The sequence below is a fragment of the Candoia aspera genome, chromosome 2, assembly GCF_035149785.1.
Source record: "Candoia aspera isolate rCanAsp1 chromosome 2, rCanAsp1.hap2, whole genome shotgun sequence".
Lineage (NCBI taxonomy): Eukaryota > Metazoa > Chordata > Lepidosauria > Squamata > Boidae > Candoia > Candoia aspera.
This window is the reverse complement of record NC_086154.1, coordinates 220,729,571-220,754,254: the sequence shown is the minus strand read 5'-3', so window position 1 is coordinate 220,754,254 and position 24,684 is coordinate 220,729,571. Positions and strand designations below refer to the sequence as shown.

At 40.8% G+C, this 24,684-nt stretch overlaps 1 protein-coding gene across 10 annotated transcripts in view; it reads left to right on the top strand.

Moving 5' to 3' along the window:
* The first annotated feature begins 989 nt into the window (after positions 1-989).
* The window catches only part of PPIP5K2 (diphosphoinositol pentakisphosphate kinase 2), a 72,271-nt gene continuing 48,576 nt past the window's right edge, over positions 990-24,684 (top strand). For 2 of the 10 annotated variants that reach the window (XM_063295376.1, XM_063295374.1), the window contains exons 1-6: positions 990-1,041; positions 5,771-5,907; positions 19,125-19,526; positions 20,308-20,503; positions 21,482-21,572; positions 22,469-22,554. In XM_063295376.1, the coding sequence (XP_063151446.1) occupies positions 19,386-19,526; positions 20,308-20,503; positions 21,482-21,572; positions 22,469-22,554 (514 nt within the window). In that variant the 5' untranslated portion in view covers positions 990-1,041; positions 5,771-5,907; positions 19,125-19,385. Of the gene's footprint in view, positions 1,042-5,770; positions 5,908-11,038; positions 11,103-19,124; positions 19,527-20,307; positions 20,504-21,481; positions 21,573-22,468; positions 22,555-24,684 lie in introns of those variants that run through there. The other 8 variants (XM_063295378.1, XM_063295377.1, XM_063295379.1 and 5 more) reach the window with 7 other exon arrangements.

The window sequence follows — 24,684 nt, the reverse complement described above, 5'->3', positions numbered from 1 at the left end:
GGTTGCTGCCACCCCCAGCTCCCTCAACATCGAGTCTGTCACCTCTAAAATATCATTCATCATCTTGCCCTTGGTGGGCCCCTCTTCCTTTTGCCTTCCACTTTCCATAGCATCAGCATCTTCTCCAGGGTATCCTGTCTTCTCATTATGTGATCAAAGTACTTCAGTTTTGCCTTTCCAGACAACCACTAGATGTTAGCAAAAAAAACTTAACTCTTTGCTGCTACTTAGTGACCATTTGGATTTTTGCAGTTCCAGGCTGATAATTCTAAAAAAAATATGATGAGCTGTGTCACATGACAGTTATAATTAACCTTCAGCCAGACCTACCATACATCCCCTTAAACTGTTTTTCTGAACTGATATAAAGAGGTCTTTCTTAGCCCATGCTTCTTAGCCAGCAATATGGAATAAAATCCAGATTTAAAGTGTACACTTTTTTATTCTTGCTTCTAATGGAGATGAGCAATAATGCCAGTTCTTTGCCCTGTCATAAAAAAAAGGTAGCTTCCTTTGGCTGAACCTAACTGGGCGCTTCATGGCCACGTTTTCCTGGCAACAACATGGGGGGGAAAAATACCTCTCTTTCCTTGGAAATTTTGTCTTCTAGGTCCAGCGCTGAAATTTCCCGGTCATCCGGCCTCCAAGTTCTGACCCGTTACCTTTTTGACCTTGCCAAGGTAGGGTAGGCGCTGCCGCCTGCGGTTCCCGGATAACCCAGTTTGAGCTAGAATTATACCACGAACGTCCTCCTCAGCCCATGAATGAACGTCATTTTTCTTTCACACAGCAAGAAAAGAAAAAAAAAAGTCTCAAAAGGAACCAGGAAATCCTTGATATGGCCGATAGAACCATCTGTCTACTTTTTCGAACAGCCCCTACTACCGACAGTACGACGCAAGAGGAGGGGGCGGAGACAGAACAGCGGGTCAAGGGTAAGAAGGGCGTGGCGGCGGTAACCACGGTAGCTTTGGCTTTTTTCTCAATTAGAAGGAAGTAAAGCACGATGCGGGGACACCATGGCAGCTGTCGGTGGAGCAGGTAAGGGCCTTTCGAGCTGGCCGAGAGGGGACGTTTTTCTTTTCTCCTGTCGCGTGACGTGGACCGCTCGCGCCCTGAGCGCTGCTCAGCTGGAGGGCGCCAATGAAACGAGAGGCGGATCCAGGGCGCGAGCGTGTCAGGTGTGTGGATTGGGGTGGAACGTTAGGCAAAAGGTGAGTGCGCGCGCGCGTTCTGCTCTAGCTTCCCCCCCCCTCCGGCGAAAGGCGCGCGCTCCGCTAGCGCCGCTGCGGTGAGCCTTGTTCGTCTCGTGTGGTGTTGCTGGGCGCAGCCGAGGAGAAAATCATTCCGAGGGTCCTCCAGCGTTCATGTATTTTCTCCCTCTCCAAAGTACACAGCAAGTTCCCGCAGTTCTAGGTGATTGCATTTCTGCCTTCTGACCTCCGCGGAGATAGTTGCGTCTGCAGCCCCTGTTCCGCTCTGTTGCACACCCCGCACGGCTGATAAGCCGTCGGGAGGCGTGAAAGGCGTTGCCCGGGGGCGCAGGTCCTAGAGGTTTCATCGCTGCTGCTTCGAAGGAGAAAAAGCGGCAGAAGAAAGGCTGCAAGTTTTATTATAGTCGGGCGATGTTACGGGTAGTATCGGTTGATCAGGATTCCAGGTCATTGTCTTCGGGTTTGCAACCGCTTCTTCTTCCAGGCATGCTGCAATTCAACCCGCGGTTATCAAATCCTAGTGGCTGTGTTCCCCTAACATAGGAAGCCGAAATATATGAGCCAGATTATAGTTTGTTATGGTTAGCTGAAGGAAGCAACAATTTAAAAAATGACACAACACGATGGCTTGCTGCATGCACCATGCTAAAACATAAAGCAGTTGCTTTGTTTTTCAGATGGTGGTTTCTGAATCTTGGTGTATGATTTAGTATGTTGTGCGAACTCGGCCATTGACTGATGCTTCATTAGTTTTCTGCCTCAGCACATTTAAAAACACTACATTTCACCTTTCTGCTTCACTCAGGTTAAAAGTGCATCTTTGCCATCTGCAGGGTGGACCCCCGAGGAAATAAAATTTTGGGAGGTAAACAGTAAGGCTATGTTTGTGGCTTTCTTTAAGAAGGAGACAAACTGCTTTGAGATTTTGATCAAACAGAAAATACTGATATTAAGGATGGGATTCAAGAGATTAATCTTTTTTTGAAAGGGCAGTTTTATTTACTGATCAAAAATGACTCAATATGTTTTTCTGTGGCATAGATTTTGTGATATCTCATAATGTTAGACAATCATTAATTATTATTCCCCCCCAGGTAGATTTAGAAATCTGTTTGACATTTGATTAATAAGTGATACAAATATCAAGTTTCCCCTTTTTTGTTCTTTTTTATTTTGTTTTTGTAGTTTTTTTTCATGTATTTCTTTCTTGGGTTTCTTTTACTGGTCTGATATTTGAGTTATACTTTTGCTGCACATTAATTTGGGTCCTAGTACCCAAATTAAAAAAGAAATAGGTTTAAGAAGAAATAAGCCAGTTGAGCTTAATAAAGTTGAAATTCTACAGTCACTGATTTTATTTGTGCTAGCACAATGGAATGAAATGCTGTGATAATGAGTTTTAGGTAACATAGCATAGTAGACTATATGATTGCTAGTTGAAATGGAGTTGAAGATGTACAGTGGATATAAAAAGTCTACACACCCCTGTTAAAATGCCGGGTTTTTGAGATGTAAAAAAATCAGACCAAGATAAATCACTTCAGAATTTTTTCCACCTTTAATATAACATACAAGCTGTACAATTCAATTGAAAAACAAACAAATGTTTTAGGGGGAAAAAATAAAAATAAAAAAAACTAGAATAACATGGTTGCATAAGTGTGCACACCCTTAAACTAATACTTTGTTGAAGCACCTTTTGATTTTATGACAGCATTCAGTCTTTTGGGGTAGGAGTCTATCATCATGGCACATCTTGCCTTGGGAAGCTTTGCCCACTCTTCCTTGCAGAAGCGCTCCAAATCTGCCAGACTGCAAGGGCATCTCCTATGCACAGCCCTCTTCAGGTCACCCCACAGATTTTCAACTGGATTCAGATCTGGGCTCTGGCTGGGCCATTCCAAAACTTTGATCTTCTGTGAAGCCATTCTTTTGCTGATTTGGAGGTTTGGGTCATTGTCATGTTGAAAGGAGAAATTCCTCTTCATCTTCAGCATTTTAGCAAAGGCCTGAAGGTTTTGTGCCAAAATTGACTGATATTTGGAACTGTTCATAATTCCCTCCACCTCGACTAAAGCCCCAGTTCCAGCTGAAGAAAAGCAGCCCCAAAGCATGATGCTGCCACCACCATGCTTCCCTGTGGGTATGGTGTGCTTTTGGTGATGCACAGTGTTGCTTTTGCACAAACATACTTTTTGGAATTATGGCCAAAAAGTTCAACCTTGGTCTCATTAGACCATAACGTATTTTCCCACATGCTTTTGTCAGACTTGATGTAGGTTTTTGCAAAATGTAGCCAGGTTTGGATGTTTTTCTTTGAACTTTTTGGCCATAATTCTAGTTTTATAATGGCCCTTTAATGATAGATTAGCATAACCTTTTAAATAAGCAATTTGTTTGGAATAATTAGGGGTTAACAAATATGAGTACCTAAACTACATATATTCAGGATATGCATATATTCTGTCAACTCATTTGTATGTCTACTATTTTAAGCCTAAATAGATGAACTTAACCAGCAGACTTTCAGATTAACTAGTCTTTCATAAGGACTACAAATAATAAAAATAGTTCTGTTACTTCAGATCTGTTATTAGCAGTGAATAGGGATACCAGAATCTGGATTACCATGAGATAGAAGCAAAGAAGTAGACTTTCCTGTTTGCTTCCATCTCAGGAAGCTAGGAAAATTTTAAAAATATAAACATGTAAAATAAACTTTAAAAATCAAGCAAAATAAACAGCTTTAAAAAGTAACTTAATAAGTAACTTAAATATCAATAATATACAGGATCCAAAAGTTTTTAAGTTTAAAATGCCCGGGGAAACAAATGATATTTATTGGGAACCAAAAGCAGTGCAGTGTAAGGGGCAGCAAGTTTCCCTGCAGGATCTATTATCTAATCACAATTCTACCACAGAAGTGACTGCATCTTTAGGGGCCACCCATTTCTCTTTATTTCAAGGAAGCAGCTAGAAAATAACTCTGAAGAATTGGCCTAATGGTTTATATATGGTAGGAGATAATCCTTCAGGTAACTTGACTTTAAGCCATTAGGGCTCTTAATATCTACACTTTGAATTGGATCAGAAAACAACTAGTAGCAGATGCAAATGAAAAGGTAAGCAGAGCTGGCCAGTATGACTGTGGTATGCCAATAATCATTTTTCCATCCTATACTGAGCTAGGTGAAGTATCTGGACTATTTTCAAAAGAAACACTGTGCAATACCGTGTTACCCTCACGGTCTCATGCTTCCTTCACTTTTTTCTTGACTGATACTTTTAACTTGACAACTTTCTTCTGGAATTCATCTTACTAGAGTAGTCCAATTAGAAGCAGGAATGTAATCAGTTTCAGATCTAGCTTTTGTGAAATCCTGAATTAAAAGAAAAGATACGGAATCTGTATCTACATGTATGCATATCACATTACATATTTCCTGGAGTGTCAAAATCTCTTGGGGCAAAAGACTTTTAAAAAATAATACTTTCTTCTAATACAGTTCATGAGGCTTAGTAGGCTAATGTTAGATTAGAATAAATGGAACCAGTTGGATGGGCAGATGGAGGTATAGGCAGGAATCTTTTGCCCAGTATTGACTGTTGTGCCAGTTATGATCCTACCCAGAGCAGGAGGATCTTGTAGTGGTAACTTATACTGTCATCACAATTGCAACAGGCTGTATAAAATGTTGCCTTTGAAGTCCAGTTGGAAACACATTATACCTGAATTTGTTGCCAGCCACTTTTCAGTGCAATTCAAAGTGCTGATTTCAGCTGATAAAGCCTACATGGTTTGGCGTTTAGGTATTTGCAGGACAGCCTTCCGTCACTGGTATAGAGCCATCCCATATGCTCATCCCAGGAAAAACTGTTGGTGATTCCCCACTTCCATGAAGTGAGGAACCTTGAAGCTAGGAGGTATCACTTCTCTGTAACGGCCTTGGCAGAACAGCCTCTCCTCAGAAATTAGACTTGCACCATCATTTATTGTGGGTTGTTCTTCCTACATTTTTCCACTTTCCTTTTCAACTCCTGGTAAGAAATAATGTTATGTGCAACTGTATTATGTACATTTTTGGAATTGTAAATTTTCTGTATCCTTTCTTAAAGGTGAGATAATTTATATCCAGATGTGTGTACCAACTCATATTATTTTTCCAGAAGATGGAGTTCTTCTGGAGAGCATTTGGTGGTTAATTGGGTGATTGGGTTATAATTCCTTGTTACATGATGGTTCTGGTTATAAGTAAATTTTTGTAGTTTATCATGAATGTTTTAGCTTAATTTATCACAGGTATTTAAATTGTACCTTTTTTTTTGTCTTGGTAACTGCTGGGAATCCTTGTAGAGTATGGCAGTATATAACAATGATACATCAATAAATATCAAATGTCCATTTTTGGTTGTTTTTATTAGCTTAAAATCACCTTACAGCTAATAGATAAAGTATGGAAAAGGAGAATGAGCCAACTGAAAGAGAGAAGTTAGTAATGATTTAACTCATTCAGCAATAGGTTGGAATTTATATTTAATTATTTCCTCTATCCTAGGAAATTATCTGATGAAAAGCAGTGCTAAGTATGTAACTGAAAGATGAGTGTACTGCTTTGCATCTGAGGAGCTGAGCCAATATGCTGTCTCATGGGTGGTTCTTCCTACATTTTTCAGCTTTCCTTTTTAACTCCTGGTAAGAAAATAATGTTATGTGCAACTGTATTATGTATGTTTCTGAAATTGTAAATTTTCTGTATGTTTTCTTAAAGATGAGATAATTTATCTCCAGATGCATGTACCAACTCATAATATTCCAGTCAGCTTGGCAATGGCTGAGAATTTTGAGGGAGTTGAGACTGAGGAGAGGAGATGTAAGGAGATTTTATTTTTGGGTGTTCTCTAAATTTTGCCTTTTTAAAGGCAGTGCTATACCACTGACAACATCAAAACCATGTCCAGTATAAAGTTTCCTTAAGTCATTCATTTGGTTATTAATCTTAATGCAGCTAAAAATTTCTCACTTTTTATGTTTCTTTACTTCAAGACATGTCTGGCCCTTTACATCTTCATGCTTGTTGCTTTTTCCATTTCTTTAATTCCAGGCATTTCTATCATACAAAATTTATTAAAAGACATTTCTTCTCCCAGTATTTTGACCTATATTGGCTGCTAGAATTTGGAACGGGTCATTTTTGAAGCCCCATATTACTATAGAGATAATACATCAGTCACAAGACAATTACATGGTTGTTAAAAATAAAAGGACCAAACAGTTAGCAACATGTATCTTTCCTTCTAGGATAGTATGAATCAGCTGTAAAACCCGAAAGTACAAAAATGTTCCCAGTTCCTAGTATGTGTACAATGCCTTACTAAGACAGCTGGAAAATATCATTCTTGCAGTTAGGACTCTGAGGCAAAAGCCAGAACTACACCTTTTGGTCTTCTCATGGGGCCAAGTAATAAAGTTGTATATGTTAATTCAGAATTTGAATATTATGGAATAACCTAGATATGTTGATGGAAAAACAATCAAGGTAAGCTATTCAGAACAGCATTGTGCATAAATTGTTTAATTTTGTGGATGATAAATTATATTTTTAAAAGGTTGCTTAACTGCAAAAAAAAAAAAAATGTAGCAAGTGTATTCAATATTACATGACTTGAGAGAAATACTTGAAAAATGTTTCAATTTTCCTACCAGTAAAAAAGCTTCAGTTTGTAGTTAGAAGTCATAGAAACATCTTTTAAAAATATTTCATTAAATTTAGCTGCATTGTTAATAAATATGTTACAGATTGTACTGAAAATCTCACTGGTTGTACATCAACAGCATTATGAAAATTATTTCTGAATTACAAAAAATAAACATTTCAGAAGTGGGAAAAAATCAAAGTTTTTAAGTATGTAGGTGGCACATAATTATTTTTTTAGTAAGAGACAGACTTTGAACATGAATTCAAATAAGTATCGATCATTAATATAGGCTCATCTTTTTCCAGACTTGTCTAGCTGCTGCTTAATCTGTTCCCAGCTCCTTGAACATACATGTACATGCATTTCACTTTTCTTTTATCTCAATCCTATCACTTTGGCTTAAAGTTCAATGTGATCAATGTTATCTGTAATTCATTATTAAATATGATAGTTCAAGGAATATTTTGTTAATCATTACACATTGTAATATGCTTATTTCATGTAGTTGGTAACAAAATCCTGATATCCATTATTTTCTCTTTCTCTCTCCCCCCCCTTTTTTTTTAAAGAAACCAAGCTTAGCCAATGTATTCCTAGAGAGTACTAAGCTGTGTTTTGTACTGCCTGAGCTATCATGTCGTATGCTTTACTTGTTATTTGCTTAGTGTGAAACCAGCCAGTAACATCTTAATATATCTTCCATTTAGGCTCCAATCGTATTTCAGTGTGAATGGTATGAACTCAAGCATACATTGCATAATTCACAGTACATACAGCTGCACTGAGCCCCAGAAAAGTGGAGTTGCTTAATCAAAGACTCCCCACATCATACTCCCTTTCTCTTTGCATACTGCTCTACCAATCTTTTGTGTTGCACCCGCTCCATTCCTGGCTGAGCTGGAAACTGCATACCACTGCATTCTTCCCTGAATGCATCCAGCTTGAGCAGTATTTCTCAACCTTGGCAACTTTTTAGATGTATGGACCTCAACTTGCTCGCTGGGGAATTCTGGAAGCTGAAGTCCACACATCTTAAAACTGCCAGGGTTGAGAAACACTGAGTTAGAGAAGCAGTGAAAGAGAAACAGGGCAGGTTATGCTAGCAGCAGATGTAACAGTGGGCCTCAAAGAGAGAGACCTCTTGGATGAGACATGACTTTGAGGCAAGGACTGCATATCTGTGGGGCATTATAGACAACCATTAGATTGGCAACAAAGAGGTTTGTAATCCAATCTTGTAATCCTAGGGAAAAAAAAACAAAATCCCACCTATGGAGGGTGGGGAAACAACTAAGAAGGGTATCTGTGTGAGTGAGCGTGTGTGTGTGAAAGAGAGAGAGAATGTGAGAAAAAGAAGGTGAAAAGGAACAAAGTTTTGTGTGAGAGAGAAAAAGCATGTTGCTTACTTATATTGAATTTAAAGACATCAGTTCATTGTAGCATTTTTGCTCAGAATCTGAAGGGCCTTATTTCCTAGAAACAGTGCTGGTTATTTAATATATCCAAAATGCCATAGTGAAGGACTCCCTTTAATTCAGAATCATGTATGTTTGTAACTGAGACTAGAAAGGATGACCATTGTGCGTTTTGAACCAGTGTCACTGTAATGTGGACCTTAACGACATTTTGGAGACGACCCTTTCCCTTGCTGATAGACAACAGAAAGCTGCCTGGAAGTGCCAAGAAAGGCACTGACTCCTCCATCCTCTTTGCTAGGAGTCCTGAACCCCCTGCCATATGGCTGGTTTGCCCAACCCATCTGCTGTGCCTGGTGAGAAAAAGAGGACAGGGAAGAATGGATATTAACACCTCATTTTGTAGGAATCTGCAGTGTGAATGTAGAGCTGTGTGAAAAACTGTATCTAAACATTGGATCTCCCAGTTTTGGTTAAAAAAATGAAGACATTGTTTTAATATTTCAATTTTTGTCTGCATGCAAAATAGCAAATTAATGTTATGGTAAACTTGGCAAGATTTATATTGGAAATAGAGAAATACAACAAATTGAACATTGTTTTCTGCTGTTGAACTGTTGAAATATGTAGTGGCCATATATATTCCATTGAAGCAAATGGAAAATATGGCCTTATAAGTCATCTGATTATTATAAACATTTTCTTGCAATGCTGCTTCTTGTTGGCTAGACATTACCAGTGACCTAATAAATACTGCTCTTAGGGCTTGTTGACCTCATCCTTTCTGGGGCTAGGCTAAGTGCTTGACACTGACTAAAGCTCTGTGGGGTCAGTTCTCCAATGATGGACTTCAAAGGTGGTAGGAAAACATTAGAGATTAAAAATAATTAAATAAGTATTGATACTTTTAAAAAGTACAGTTCACTAGATTTCAAATTTTTTAACATAACACTGGAAGCATCCCTAATACATGTTTTTTTTAATTGTTGTCAGTCTTCAGGTTGTTCTATAGATGTATTTTGTATTTCTTGTCTTCGACTATAGATTTTGTTTGATGCCAAAGAAGCTTTCCAGCTGTTGAATAATAATACTTCCATTATATCCTGACATTGAAAATGTAATATCAGTCCTAAGAGCAGCAAGTGTTTAAATATTTTGGCACATTACAAAGGACTAAAAACTAGCAGTTTTCTTTCAGCGATTTAGCAGTTCTTCGTATTAATCTTAGTTCAGCTCTTTCTGTGTCAGAACAGATGGTGAGAAACATTTGAAATGATTGCTTGCAGTGTCTTGATCCAATATTTGTGTCATAACACTGGATTGAAGCTGTGATATCTGCCAGCATGTACACTATTACGATGTAGTTGTATTGTTGGAAACTACAAAACACTAATTTGAAATTTATGTTTAAGATGAAATACTAAATATGGTTTCTCCAGAAAGGATCTGCTTATATATGTAAAACACATCAGAGTCTTGTAATTTATTCCTTTCTATGTTACAATTTGATTGTATAAGCTGTCTACTTTTAAAATAGGTTGTTATTAGGTTTGCAAGCTTTTAATTGATTGAATTAATCAGTGAAACACTGATCTCAGACTTAAATTTGTTTTTTCTCTTCTATTTCATATTCAATCAATTGAAGACCCCCGCCCAAAAAGCTCCCCACGAAAGAATCTCCAAAATCTAGAGCTCGTGACAGGATAGACAAACTTAATTCTTCTAGTGCCAAAAAAATTTAGAGTTGGGATAAAAACTTAGTTGTAGTTTTGGTTTATATCCAAAATTACCTAGCACAGCAAACAATTGTTACCTTACTTTGGAACTCACGGAATTGTATTACTTAAAACTAAGTTGGTTTACTTTTTGAACTGGGCATCCATTTTTATGCCTTTTGTTCATAGAGTGTTTTCTGTAGTATGTTTCATTCTGTTGCAGAGTTTCTATGGAATTGAGTGTATAGTCAGGGTTAGGGATAAGACTAAATTTGTATGCATGTAGTCAGCTGTTCATTTATACAAACAGTTAGTTTTGAACCAGTCATATTTTTGTTTAAGATACTGATATTGGAAAAATCACCACTATATGGTAATGGGAAAAATCTTTGGGAAATAGAAAAGGAGATAGGACGAAGCATGTTCCATATCCTCAAAGTTATTGATTAGAGTATCAAGATCATTGTTGGATTAACAGTTGTTAGAATACTAGTATATTAATGATTTTGGTGAATCAGGATTTTGACAATTGCAGGAAATGACCATTCATTCAGTCAGTGCAGTGCATCTCACATAACTGTGGACAGCTTATAATAAAAATTATTAACCATACCTTGTAAGTTTAAGAATCAAGTTCACATGTGCATTGATTATGTGTTCTTAACATTCTTAAACTTCATCTGAAAGATCATGTGGTAGCTTACTTCATAGCAAAGAGCAAAGAAACACTGGCTAACACCTAACTTTAGATTCAATTCTACTCATGTATGTTGTGTGTGTCTGGGTAACTTGGTGTTGCTAATTCCTCCTCTTGTTTCAGTGTTTATTCTGCAAAATGTAACAAAATGTTTATGAACTTAATAAGTGCAGAGGAGAAAAAATTCAAGTCATGTGGATTATGGCTAATGGCAGTTTTTGTCTTTTTTAAAGTAGGTAATTACCCTTTTGCGGTTCATTATACATAAACTAAAGAGGAAGAACATTGACCTCTATTGTCAGGATGTAAAATAGAAAGTGAAACAATATGAAGCATGTTTGGCAAGTCAAGTAACTACACTCAAGTAAATATAGCTTTACTATACTGTAATATATAGTGCATAGTGGAGATTACACTGAAAAACTTCTGATCTTAACACATCGCATAGAAATAAAGCTTCACCTTGAAGCTTCCTTGCAAAAGATTTGTTTAGAAATAATGTTGTCGTTTATTTGTTCAGTCACTTCCGACTCTTCGTGACTTCATGGATCAGCCCATGCCAGAGCTTCCTGTCGGTCGTCAACACCCCCAGCTCCCCCAGGGACGAGTCCGTCACCTCTAGAATATCATCCATCCACCTTGCCCTTGGTCGGCCCCTCTTCCTTTTGCCCTCTACTCTCCCTAGCATCAGCATCTTCTCCAGGGTGTCCTGTCTTCTCATTATGTGGCCAAAGTATTTCAGTTTTGCCTTTGATATCATTCCCTCAAGTGAGCAGTCTGGCTTTATTTCCTGGAGTATGGACTGGTTTGATCTTCTTGCAGTCCAAGGCACTCTCAGAATTTTCCTCCAACACCACAGTTCAAAAGCATCTATCTTCCTTCCCTCAGTCTTCCCTATGGTGCAGCTCTCGCAGCCATATGTTACTATGGGGAACACCATTGCTTTAACTATGCGGACCTTTGTTGTCAGTGTGATGTCTCGGCTCTTAACTATTTTATCGAGATTGCTCATTGCTCTCCTCCCAAGAATTAAACGTCTTCTGATTTCCTGGCTGCAGTCAGCATCTGCAGTAATCTTTGTGCCTAGAAATACAAAGTCTCTGTCAGGGTAGCCTTACTTCGAATAAGACACGGACTCACTTAGAGGGTCCAAGGATTTCCTGGTTTATTGAAGCAGAATGCATACGGAGAAAAAGTCGGGAATGCGGGCGTGGTAGCAGGGTACCATGTTTATACCCTGGTGGCGGACCTTGTCCTCCTCCACCCCCCATTGTTCCCCAAGCCGGGTCCAGATGGGTGATTTGAATTGGTATGGGTCTGACGATGGGCGATTCGGGTGATCTCCAATGGTTTCCTTTGTCTCTTTGCCTTCGTCCGGTGCAGGTGCGTCCCCTGGGGTAATGTGTGGGAGTTCCCCTGATCTGTTAATGGTTTCCATGTCCTGTCCGAGGTGCGCTTCTATTGTCCTGGTGATTGTTTTAGGAGTTTGGGTGCTTAAGGGATGATGTGTGTGTTTAAAGGATAATGGTTATCCCTTCCTCTTTCCTGATGGGCATGTTCCCCGTTGTGATGCACTTATGCCTTGCAACGGGGAACATGACATGCTGCCCCCCTAAGAGAATTCTAAGGTGCCGGTTTGTCCGGGTATGCTTCGTGGAAGCTTTTGACAAGCTGTTTTGTTGAAACATTTTGCGCTTGGACCCACTCCGGGTGGGGAAAGTGTCTCCATTTGATGAGGTACTTTGGGGTGCCCCTTAGCCTCCTGGAGTCTAGTACCTCCTTAATTTCAAAATGTTGTTGCCCATCTATCATGATGGGTGGGGGTGGGGGGGTTTCATTGTGCCATTTTGAAGGGGTGGCCGGTTTCAGTAGGGCACAGTGGAACACTGGGTGTATGCGCCTCAAATTGTGGGGTAGCTCCAACTTGAAAGTCACTGGGTTGATAATTTCTATGATTGGGAACGGTCCAATGAATTTGGGTGTCAGTTTCTTTGAGGGCTGTGGGGACTTGATGAACTTAGTGGAGAGGTAGACCCTATCTCCCACTTTGTAGTTCAGTTGCGCCGCCCTGTGGTTATCTGTGAACTTTTTGTATGTAGCTTGCGCGTCTGCGAGAGCCAGCTGGATGACAGGCCAAACTGTGGCCAGTTGTGCCGCCCAGTCATCTGGGGAACAGGGCGGGGTGTCTGGTTGGGGCAGTTCCAGGATTGGAACGAAGTCTCTGCCATAAACCACTTTGAATGGGGTGTGACCTGTGCTCTGGTGCACTGCATTGTTGTAGGCTACCTCTGCAAAAGGTAGCAGGTCCACCGAATTATCCTGTTGATAGTTTATGAATGATCGTAGGAATTGCTCCAGGGTGGAGTTAAGAATCTCCGTAGAGCCATCTGTGTGGGGGTGCCAAGCCGTGGACAGTGCCTGCTTGGTACCAATAAGTTTTAAAAATTCTTTCCAGAACCTGGAGGTAAATTGTGTGCCCCTATCAGTCACCAAACGGGAGGGGGCGCCGTGGAGTTTATAGATGTGATTAAGGAATAGGCGTGCCAGCTGTTGCACGGAGGGGATGGACGCGCAGGGTATGAAGTGTGCCTGCTTGGAAAAATAGTCTTTTACCACCCAGATGACCATTTTTCTTTGGCTGGGTGGTAGGTCTACAATGAAGTCCATGGAAATTTCCTCCCAGGGACGGGAGGGGCTTGCTACTTGCTGCAACAGTCCTTGGGGCTTCCCCACCTTTCGTTTTGACATGGCACATGTGGGGCAAGCAGCGACATATTCTTTAACATCCTTCCTGAGAGTAGGCCACCAGAATTGTCGCCTGATTAAATGTAGTGTTTTGACAAACCCAAAGTGCCCGGCTGTCTTGTCATCGTGGGAACGGTTTAAAACTTCCGCTCGCAATGTCTCTGGCACGTACAGGTTCTTCTGTCTCTAGGCTAGACCATTCGTGAAAGATACATTGTGTTGGTTGGTTTGCAACCATGTATCTGTTTTGAGGGCTTGAACGAGCCGTTGTTGCCAGTTCGGTGAAATTGACCTGCGTCTCCCTCCGTTTGCGGGTGTTTGTGCTGGGCTGCGTTGGGTTCTTGTTTGGCTGCGCGTGACGGCAGGGCAGCTCAGCTGTGTGTTGGTCCACACAGTACCCACAATGTCCGATCCCTGGCTGGCATCCTGAGGCCGTCGGGAAAGAGCATCTGCTAGGAAGTTCTTCCTCCCCGGTATGAACTTTAATTTAAAGTTAAATCGGCTGAAGAACTGCGCCCGGCGTACTTGCTTGGGGCTGAGGCGTTTTGGAGTGCTGAGAGCCTCTAGGTTTTTGTGGTCTGTCCAGACCTCAAAGGGGCAGGAGGACCCTTCCAGGAGGTGCCTCCATGTCTCTAGGGCTGCCTTGACTGCAAACGCCTCCTTTTCCTACACATGCCATCTCCATTCCGTTTTGGAGAACTTGCGGGAAAGGTACGTGCAGGGCTTCAGCTGATTGTCAAAATCCCGCTGAAGCAGGAGTGCCCCGATGGAGAAGTCGGATGTGTCGACTTGTACGACGAAGGGTCTGGCGGGGTCGGGGTGTTGCAGCACTGGCTCTGCTGTAAAGAGGCTTTTGGGGCGATCAAAAGCCCTTTGACAATCAGTCCAGTTCAGGAGCGCCCCCGGGTTCCGTGATTTTCGTGTGTCTCCCAGGCCCTTTGTCCGGAGTAGGTTAGTTAGAGGCAGCACAATTTCTGCCAGCCCCTGGATAAAACCCCTGTAGAAATTCGTGAAACTGAGGAAACTTTGGAGTTGCCTCCTCGTGCGTGGGCGCTCCCACGCCAGTATGGCTTGGACCTTACTTGGGTCCATCTCGATGCCCCTCGCCGAGATTCTATAGCCCAGGTAGTCAATTTGTTCTTTATGAAACTTGCACTTGGAGAGCTTGGCGAATAGCTCTGCCTTGCAGAGTTTCCTGAGCACTTGCTTCACTAAGCGTTCGTGCTCTTCTTCGGTCTCTGAATATATTAAAACATCATCGAGATAGTCAAGCACCCCCTTAAATAAGTGGTCGTGCAAGACCTCATTAATTAACTGCATAAACACTCCTGGTGCCCCCGCCAACCCAAATGGTAAAACTTTATATTGAAACGACCCCAGCGGGCAGTTGAAAGCCGTCTTCCATTCATCCCCCTCCTGTATTCGTATTCGGAAGTAGGCTTCCCTCAGGTCCAGTTTTGAGAATATCTTGCCCTTTGCCAGGTGGGCAAGAATTTCCTTGATGATGGGTAAGGGGTATTTATTTGAGATGGACGCGGCATTCAAACCGCGGTAGTCGGTACAGAGCCTCAGAGACCCGTCCTTTTTTTCCCGAAAGAGGACTGGGGCTCCGACTGGTGAGTTTGCGGGCTCAATAAAGCCCCGCGCTAAATTTTTATCATCGAACTCCCTTAATGCTGCCCGCTCCTTCTGGGTCATCGCATAGATTTTGGGCTTTGGTAAGGGTGCGCCAGGGACCAGTTCTATGGTGCAGTCTGTTTTTCTGTGCGGTGGAGTTTGTCAGCCTCCTTTTCGCCAAACACATCGGCAAACTCTGCATATCTGGCTGGCAGGCCCTCCAGGGTCGCTGCCTCCAGATGCATCAAGGTAGTCGCCGCCCTCCCCATTGCAGCACGGGGAACCCGATCCCCTGTGGGTGCTTGATAGCGCCCATCTGAAAACGTGATTTCCCTGGTTGTCCAGTTTATTTTTGGGTTGTGCTGCACTAGCCATGGGATTCCTAGGATGATTAGGGGTTGGCCCACCGGTGCCACGATGAACGGCAGTCTTTCCTTGGGGCTGCCGAGCTGCAGCGCAACTTTGTCCGTGTATTGGGTGACCGGGCCCCCTCCCGCTGCTGATCCATCCAACTGTGTAAAAACAATATGGTGCTGAAGTGGATAGCAGCGGAGGTTTAGCGTGGCCGCCAGATCCGGGTGCATAAGGCACTTCGAGCAGCCAGAGTCAATTAGTGCCCAAACTTTTTCCGTCTCTCCACCGTGGGTTAGGGTGACTTTCACATATAGGGTGGGACAATTTTCACTCACCCCGAAGTTGTTGCGCCTCTTGTTTTCTTCCACCTGTCCTCTGGCGCTCCTTAGGGCAGGTGGCTGGCGCTTCCTGCCGGTTTGTCTTTGTCGCTTTCCTCTTCGGTGAAGTAAGGGAAGTCCTTTGCTGCAGTTTCACCCGTCGCGACTGGCATTTTCCTGGGTGCTGGGGTTGGCTTGGTTGGTGCCTTCCACGAGCTGTCCCTCACCTTCGCTTTCAGGCAGGCCGCCGCCTTGTGGTCCTCCTTCCCACACCTAAGGCACTGACCCTTGGCGAACCGTCGGTCTCTTTCTTCCTTCCAGGGCTGGGGTCTCGACCTCGCCAGTCCTGCTGCTGTCTGGGGTCCTCTCACCGCCTCTGCATGCTGCGCTTCCCTCTTTGCTTGGAGGAAAGTGTCCTGGGCGTCCTCTGCCTCTCCTGCCAGCCGGATCCACTCCACCAGAGTGTTGGGGTTATTCCTGCACAGTGCCCACCTGAGTACGTTCAGGTTTAGACTCTCCTTGAACCGCTCAATGAGGGTGGACTGGGACCATACTTCGACCTTACCGGCCAGGGCTTGGAACTCCATGGCATAATCTGCCACAGAGCGCTGTCCTTGTTTGAGGGTTTTCAGGGCTCTTTTTGCCCTCTCCCTTTCCAGGGGGTCCCTGAAGTGCAGTTCTACTGCCCAGAGGAACTCATTGCAGTCCTCCAGTTCCGGGGCGCCTGCCTGGCATAACTGGACATACCAGTCAGCGGCCCGTCCTTTTAATTTTATTGCTATGGCATTTACTTTGCCCTTTTCCGTTCGGAAGTAGGGACCCCATTCCTCCATATAGTTCGCCGCGTTTGTGAGGAAAAAGGAGAGTTTTGTGGGGTCCCCATCGAACTTAATGCCGAAGTCCTTTATCACCGCGCTCGGTGGGCTCCAAGCCGCATCTGGACGTCTGGGTGTGCTTCGGGCAGTTGGGGCTCCTTGGTCTAGACGTGGGGATTCCCTCCGTCGGGCTTCGGTTGGCGTTGGTACCATCTCTTGCCGGCTCCCGCTTCATTCCAGCCGTCTCGCCATCGGGGTGGGAGGGGGGGTGCGCCCATCTGGCGAGTTCTTGGAAGCGGACTCTGCCTGGCGCTATGTCATCCTCCGGACCTCTCCTCCGTCTCTCCGGCTGGTGCGTCTCCAAGGGGGGGGTAAGGGGTGTTGGGCTTCTGGTGCCTGGCCCCTCCGCGCCCCGGCTGTGGGATTCGTACGCCTCTGCTAACCTCTGGAGCAGCTGCTGCATCGCCTCCAGCTTGTCCTCAACCGCGCTCAGCCTTGCTGCTGTTCGCAAGCCCTTCTTGGTGCGGTTGCCCCTCCTCTCTCCTTCGGTTCCTGACGCCGTGGATGATGGGATGTCCCGCAGTTCCTCCGGGGTTCCGGGCGATCCAGGTGAGGATCCCTCCATCTCGTCCATGGTGGCCCACGTGCCTTGGGACTCACGGGTGGCGTTTGTCGTTGCTTCCCCCTCCGAACTCGATCCTGAGCTCTCCTGGACCTTGTGCCGTCGAGGCCTCGGGCATCTGCCGTTCTTGGGGATGAGAGTTCCGTTGCCGGTCGCCGGGTAGCCGCCTCGCCGTGAGATGAAATCTTCCATCACTAGCTTGGTTCCCTCACAGATTGGATCTGGACTGGTGCTAGTGGAAAAAAAAATTTTGGATTCCCATCTTTATGTCAGGGTAGCCTTACTTCGAATAAGACACGGACTCACTTAGAGAGTCTAAGGATTTCCGGGTTTATTGAAGCAGAATGCATACGGAGAAAAAGTCGGGAATGCGGGCGTGGTAGCAGGGTACCCTGTTTATACCCTGGTGGCGGACCTTGTCCTCCTCCACCCCCCATTGTTCCCCAAGCCGGGTCCGGATGGGTGATTTGAATTGGTATGGGTCTGACGATGGGCGATTCGGGTGATCTCCGATGGTTTCCTTTGTCTCTTTGCCTTCGTCCGGTGCAGGTGCGTCCCCCGTAATGTGTGGGAGTTCCCCTGATCTGTTAATGGTTTCCATGTCCTGTCCGAGGTGTGCTTCTATTGTCCTGGTGATTGTTTTAGGAGCTTGGGTGCTTAAGGGATGATGTGTGTGTTTAAAGGATAATGGTTACCCCTTCCTCTTTCCTGATGGGCATGTTCCCCGTTGTGATGCACTTATGCCTTGCAACGGGGAACATGACAGTCTCTCACTGCCTCTACATTTTCTCCCTCTATTTGCCAGTTATCAATCAAGCTGGTTGCCATAATGTTGGTTTTTTTGAGGTTTAACTGCAACCCAGCTTTTGCACTTTCTTCTTTCACCTTCATTATGAGGCTCCTCAGTTCCTCCTCGCTTTCAGCCATCAAATAGTCCACACAGTCAAGGGCTTTAGAATAGTCAATAAAACAGAAATAGATGTTTTTTTTCTGAAACTCCCTGGCTTTTTCCATTATCCAGCGGATATTGGCAATTTGGTCCCTAGTTCCTCTGCCTTTTCTAAACCCAGTTTTTACATCTGGCAATTCTCACTCCATGAATTATTAGAAATATCACTAAACCTAATTTAAATTGAAAACCATGCCATCATTTTATCAGCTCAAGGTCAAGCACATAAATCTATCAAGACACAATGTTAATGTACACTTTCCCTAGAAAGAATTCTCATCTTTGGCTGGAAATAAACCAAACAGCTGTCAGAGCTGATAGTTCTGAATAATGACTTCTTACGTTCAGCTTGGAATGTTTTGCATTATGTGTCTAAACTATTTAAGCCTTTGCTTCATTATTAGAACTTCCAAATGATTTTTATTTATCAGGTTTAATTTATAATTGTAATTTAGCTTATTCATTCCTCATTTTGTTTAGTAGGGCCACTAGATCTGGGCTGCAAAACTCTGGACTGATACTGGGAGGCAGAAACCCGCCCACCCAAAAGCTAACATTCTGAGCAGCATTTATTAGTTTGTTCTGTTGTTCATTCAGGAGCCATAGGTTGTCCACACCACACTACACCAGTATTTGTTTTAAATATGGTTTGAAAAAAACCCAGATCAGCCTGGTTCACATAAGGCTAAGTGCCAAAGCATGGTTTATAAAGCACTACAGTTATGGCTGGGCTAGCATATCATATTTAGCAAGACTAAACAAATCATACTATGGCTTAGTATGATGTGTAAACCTACTATTTCCTTGCGTGTTTATTTTCAACATCTAGTACCTTGTTTTCTTTGATACATATAGAATAGCTTTTGATGTTGTAGTAATATAAATATTTTCAGGAGGTTATTTCAACTATATCTTGGTAATGAAATATGCTAAATAGCTTTCTCTCTCTCTCTCCCTCTCTTTCTAGGATAGACAATTGCTGCTTTATCTCAGGGAAATGGTAACCTGCAGGATTCTTTTTCACAAATGTAACAAATGAAAACAATGGGCAGATGATATCAGTTCAACTGCTTTTGGCAGCTGACTATCAGACACCAAGCTACTGCATAAGCAACTGCAATCCAGGCTGCAAGGATTTTTACTATTCCAGGCACTGGGAATTATGTTCAGTGTCTGAGTACTTCAAGTGACTACGGTTTCCATGTAGATCACTTTAGGATTTATAATAATGTCTGTTAATGCCACAGAGAGTGATGTTCCTAGATTTTTTGTGGGCTGTGAAGATGGGGAAGAACTTTCAGATCGTGCCAGATCTTCCGATTTTGTCTCCTTCTATGATCATGAGGACGATGATGAGGAGTATGATTCTGTACGTACTGGGTTTGTTTTGTCTTTAGGTTTCATTATCTAAGGATTTTAGTGTTGTGCTACAAGTAACTTACATATCAGAGTTTGGAAGACTTTCTAAAACTAACTTTTTTTTTAAAAAAATGGACTTTTGGTTATGGTTACAGTGTTTCGATTGCCACAGAAGATAAGTAAAATCTAGTATCTAAAATTACACACTCGTTCCTATTGTATCAAAACATATTACTCATATTTTGCATAGAAAATAGAGTTTCTTGCCTGTTGAAAATAGTTCAGAAATTTCTCCTCCATTTGTGGAGTTGAGCATTGCAAGTAGCATCTAAAGACAAACTATTTAGCCACAATTCAACAACACTGTCAGTACCACTTCTCATCACAGCTATATTGAAACTCATTAAAAGTTCCATTAAAATTGAGGGTGTTTCTGCAGATTGTGTCTTCTGTTATTTTATAACTTAATGAACAGAGAGAGGTCTTTACTTTCAAATGGTAGCTTCAAATTCATCTGATGATGTTTTTTTAAAAAACCTTGTGACTAGGGCATAATTGCTTTTTCTTTATACATGGAATATTAAAATAATTCTTTATTTACAGTATTTTTTAAATATATACCTTATACAAAATTAAGCACTGATTTCCAATTCAGAGTTCATTCTTAATAAACATGTGAAGAAGCTTACCACATATAACTTGGTAATCATGAAACTTGTTTATGAAACAAGGACAGAAACATTCTCTCAGTTGATAGTATAATTGATCTTAACAGTTACTATTTTTCTTAGCCACCAGAAAGACAGATCATGGTTGGAATATGTTCTATGGCAAAAAAATCAAAATCAAAACCAATGAATGAAATCCTTGAACGGCTTTCCATGTTTAAATATATCACAGTAGTGATATTTGAAGAAGATGTCATTTTGAATGAACCGGTGGAAAACTGGCCTTTATGTGATTGTCTCATTTCTTTTCATTCTAAAGGTGATTGCTTTTTATTCAGAACGATGTAACAATCTTCACATTGTCAAGGATTAGTTTACAGTTTTGTGAACTCTTTTTTAAAAAATTGAATGGGGTTATTAAAATCTTTTTTAAGTTGAACTATATTTAATTAAAGAAGTAATATATCGGAATTATCTAGTGGTGTGTAATCATACATGTACTCCAGTGTTTCAATATAAATACAATATAAACACTGATTAACATTACAGTGATGAAAGGTGCTATTAATCCACTTTACACAACAGTTAAAACACTTTTCCTTGGGAACAATTTATGTGAAATTTATTAACATTATGAATGTTAATCTTGGGAGGAAGTACATGTATAACAAGACCTGGTGTGCCTTCCTTTAAATTGATTTAAATTATTTTCATGAGAATTTAGAGGGGGGAAAAAACAGTTTCCAAGGAAAATACAGCTTTTCCTTAGCATGCCTTGAAATATATTCTCCTTTCTTTCTCTGCTATTCTCAGCTTTCCTACTGTTCCATTATTTTGCTATTTAAAAGGTGTTGGAATTCTAATAAATGCATTATAGTTTAACATCACTAATATTTAATCAGAAATAAGTCCAATTCAGTGTAATTTACTTAAGACAATTGCTGCAGGTTTAAATGTACAATGCTCATATATTGTTTTCTGCTTAATTTTAAAAAATGTAAATAAAATATTAGTTTGCTGTTTTACTATTATGTTTGAATTGATTGTTAAATAATCACTGATATAGGAAGCCTGATGTTTCAATTGAACAAAATGGGGTAAACAAAGAGGAAAGGTTTTAAAATGAGATGGATGAAACTATGAAACTGTAACCTGGGTACTTATATAGATGAAGGAATTTAAAATAATTTGTAAAACATCTAATATAAATCAATTATGAAAGTAATACGTAATTCTTATGCGTTTAAGAACTATTTAAATGATTATGTGCTAATTTTCTTTGCTACATTTTATTTAGGATTTCCATTGGACAAAGCAGTTGCCTATTCTAAACTCAGGAATCCATTTGTTATTAATGATTTGAATATGCAGTACCATATACAAGACAGGTAAATAAATAAACTTGCCTCATAGATGTAAATGCCAGCTTTGGTATTTTTCTTGCCTTTTGTTTACTACAGACATGCATGTGTACTGCTAGTGTACCAGCATGATTAAGATAGAACATTACTTACTGTACTACAGTATTGTCAAAGAATATTCTCATATTTAAAATGTAGCTGAAAACTTTAAAATATAGCTGATTTAATTTGTGTGGTAACAAAAGTTGACATTTTGTTAATCTTGCTTTACTATATCTTTACTAATTTGTTGCTGTTTATTTACTAAACTCATTTTTTTCTCGTATCTTGCATGTAGTTTTTCCAAATGATTCCTTCTCTTCGTTTTTGTCTTGATTGTGTACATTCAGAGTAATGCCCTTGACAAGGCCTTATCAGTGTGTTCTCGTTAATATCAGCATCAAGCTGTTACAGATGAAGTGCAGATCTTAAATGTTTGCTCTCCAGATGGATACATTAATAATCGCATCTTTTAAATTAGTGACACATATAACCTTTAGTGAGAATCTGATATCAGTATTGCTAATCTGAGAAATACTCAAATTCACTTGTGGCAATTATACACCAATCTGATTGTACTGCACCAAAAAGCACAGTGACATTGGGGAGGAGACCTTTTTCCTAATTCCCATCCTTTCTCTCATACAAATAGCCACATGTAATACTTTAGAACTGTATTAGAAATGCCCTGTTCGTGGGATTAGAGGTTCTAATTTTGCAACATTTTGTTCCAGCTCCCATTTTTAATAGTGTAACTTTCTGATTAGACAGTTGTTGCAACTTTGCACAAAATTATAAGACTACCCTGTGATTTTCACTAGGAATTGTTTTCCTGTTTTTTTCTCTATTTGCAATGTTCTGTGGGATATATTATTTCCTTTCAGGAGAGAAGTTTATAGCATCCTTAAAGATGAAGGCATTTTACTTCCTCGTTATGCAGTCCTAAACCGGGATCCAAACAATCCCCAAGGTAATTATTATATTGGCATTTCAAAGGACTCTTCTACAAACAACTGTTCTTGCCTGTTTAATAAAATGCTATTTTTGTCATTATAAAATCATGCAGCTCACCATAGGATAAGAATCAGGAGGAAAAGATCACATGTCTGTGTCTATTACCAGATTAAAACCAAAAAAACTATATAACTGATAGGATGTAACACTTTTTTTTTAAAACCATCCACTGAACACAGTGGAACTTCAAAATAAAGATCTGTAGGAATTTACATCAGCATAAAAATGTTTAATTTCATATTCTGCTGCTGGGCTTGCTAAACAAGCTGCCATTTCAATGCAAGGGTTTCTTTATTTCAGAAATCTTTAGAAATAGATGCTTTTTTTCAAAATGCTTCATATTTTTGGAAATATATTATTTGAGCCTTCTTTTCCAAAGCCTTCAGTTAGGAAAAGAAATGGTTTGCTCTCATTATTCCTTTCTATATCCTTTTTATATTCAGTTTCGTATAACACCTAGGATCAAATATAGAAAATAGAGTAAGTTTTGATGTAAATATTTGCAGATATTTTGGTTTTTAGGCCCTCAATTTATTTTGGCCCTTAGCGCTCTACAGTTTTTCTCTTTATATCTGCAGATAGATTTCATTTCTGGGGAGGAGGGACTCAGTTAAAATGTTGCAGCTTCCCAATGCAGGCAATGCAGCCATAGCCATCTGCATTTTATCCACAACAGGTGCGGGACCTCTTCCTTGTAAACAGTGAGGCTGCAAATCCCAAATTTGTTATTTGTTTTTAGGTTGTCGTGTCATTCAGTCTTGGAAATCCTTCCAAATGTAACAAGCTGGAGTGGGAACCCATGGTTTCTTCTGATTTTCCTTTTCTGGCTTGTGGCCAAAACTATCATTGTGTTCAAGCAACAAGCTATCTAAAAGTAGTCAATAGATAGCTGTGCCCAACCATGTTGCTTGCTGGAGATAAAAACCTTTTGGCATGCTAATGGATTGTTGTCCAAATGTGCACTATGTGAATTAAGGTTTGGCAATGCAGGCAATTAGATAGTTCTGTCTGCTTTTTTTATCATTACATATTTTCTAATCTTGCTCTTCCATTCCATTCACTACCAGGTATCATTTCTAGGACTGTTCATGCTTTGAAAATTATTTGGAAAACATGCTTTCATTTGCACAGCAACAGGATCATAGCACCTCTGTAAAATAACTGCATCTTTTTTCAGACATCTGTGAAATCCTGAAAAAAGAGACATACCTGATTTAATGAGTTACTGGCTCATTAACTCATTCCCTCCATGCAACCCTTCATTGCATGTGAAGGGTCAACTAGGCTTCAGTGTATGCTCACCAGATCTCATCACCATTTTCTTCTACAACCTCCCTGCTTTGCTTTTTTTAGTGTTTACTCCAATTCTTCCTCAACCCATTCTGACTTGTCTCTCCATCCCAGGCATTATCATGGTCCTAATTCTATCCCAGACTACCTCTTTCAGTCTCCATTTGTTCTTCCTTGTGATTTCTCACTTAGTTTTTTGTTTGTTTCCTTGATTTTTATGGTAGTGGTAATAATAGCACATTTTATAGCTGGGAAGAAATGTTTATTTGTACAAGGAAAATCATTTATGGTAATACCAGGGAAAGAGAGGAGGAGTTTCTTGAATTGGAATTTCTTTTAAATTGAGAAATAAACTCAGTGGGGAAATTGAGATTGCTTTCTTTTAAGGGTCAGAAATAAAAAGACTTGAAATATATTTTTCTTTTAAAGAATGGAATGATACATGCTTAAACGTTGGAATTTTATGTTAAATTGGGAAGATATTTTTTCTTAAGGTGGAAAGTTATCAAGATTATTGTTATTACTCATAGGTGTGAATGAAATTCACATTCTGGAAAATTTTCTTTTTTGATTTGGGAATAAAGAGGTAATCTGTCCATACATCTGTAACTATCTCCCAGTGCTGTCTTGGCACAATAGGAAAAAAAATTGCTCCTCCTTGGCTTAGCATGTTGAGTTTCAAAGTCACTGAAGTACATGGGTTCAAATAAATTCTGAGATTATAGCCATTTTTCCTGTCTTAATTTATAGTGGAATTTTTATCTGTGACTCTAGCCTGAAGTTTGCATTTACATTC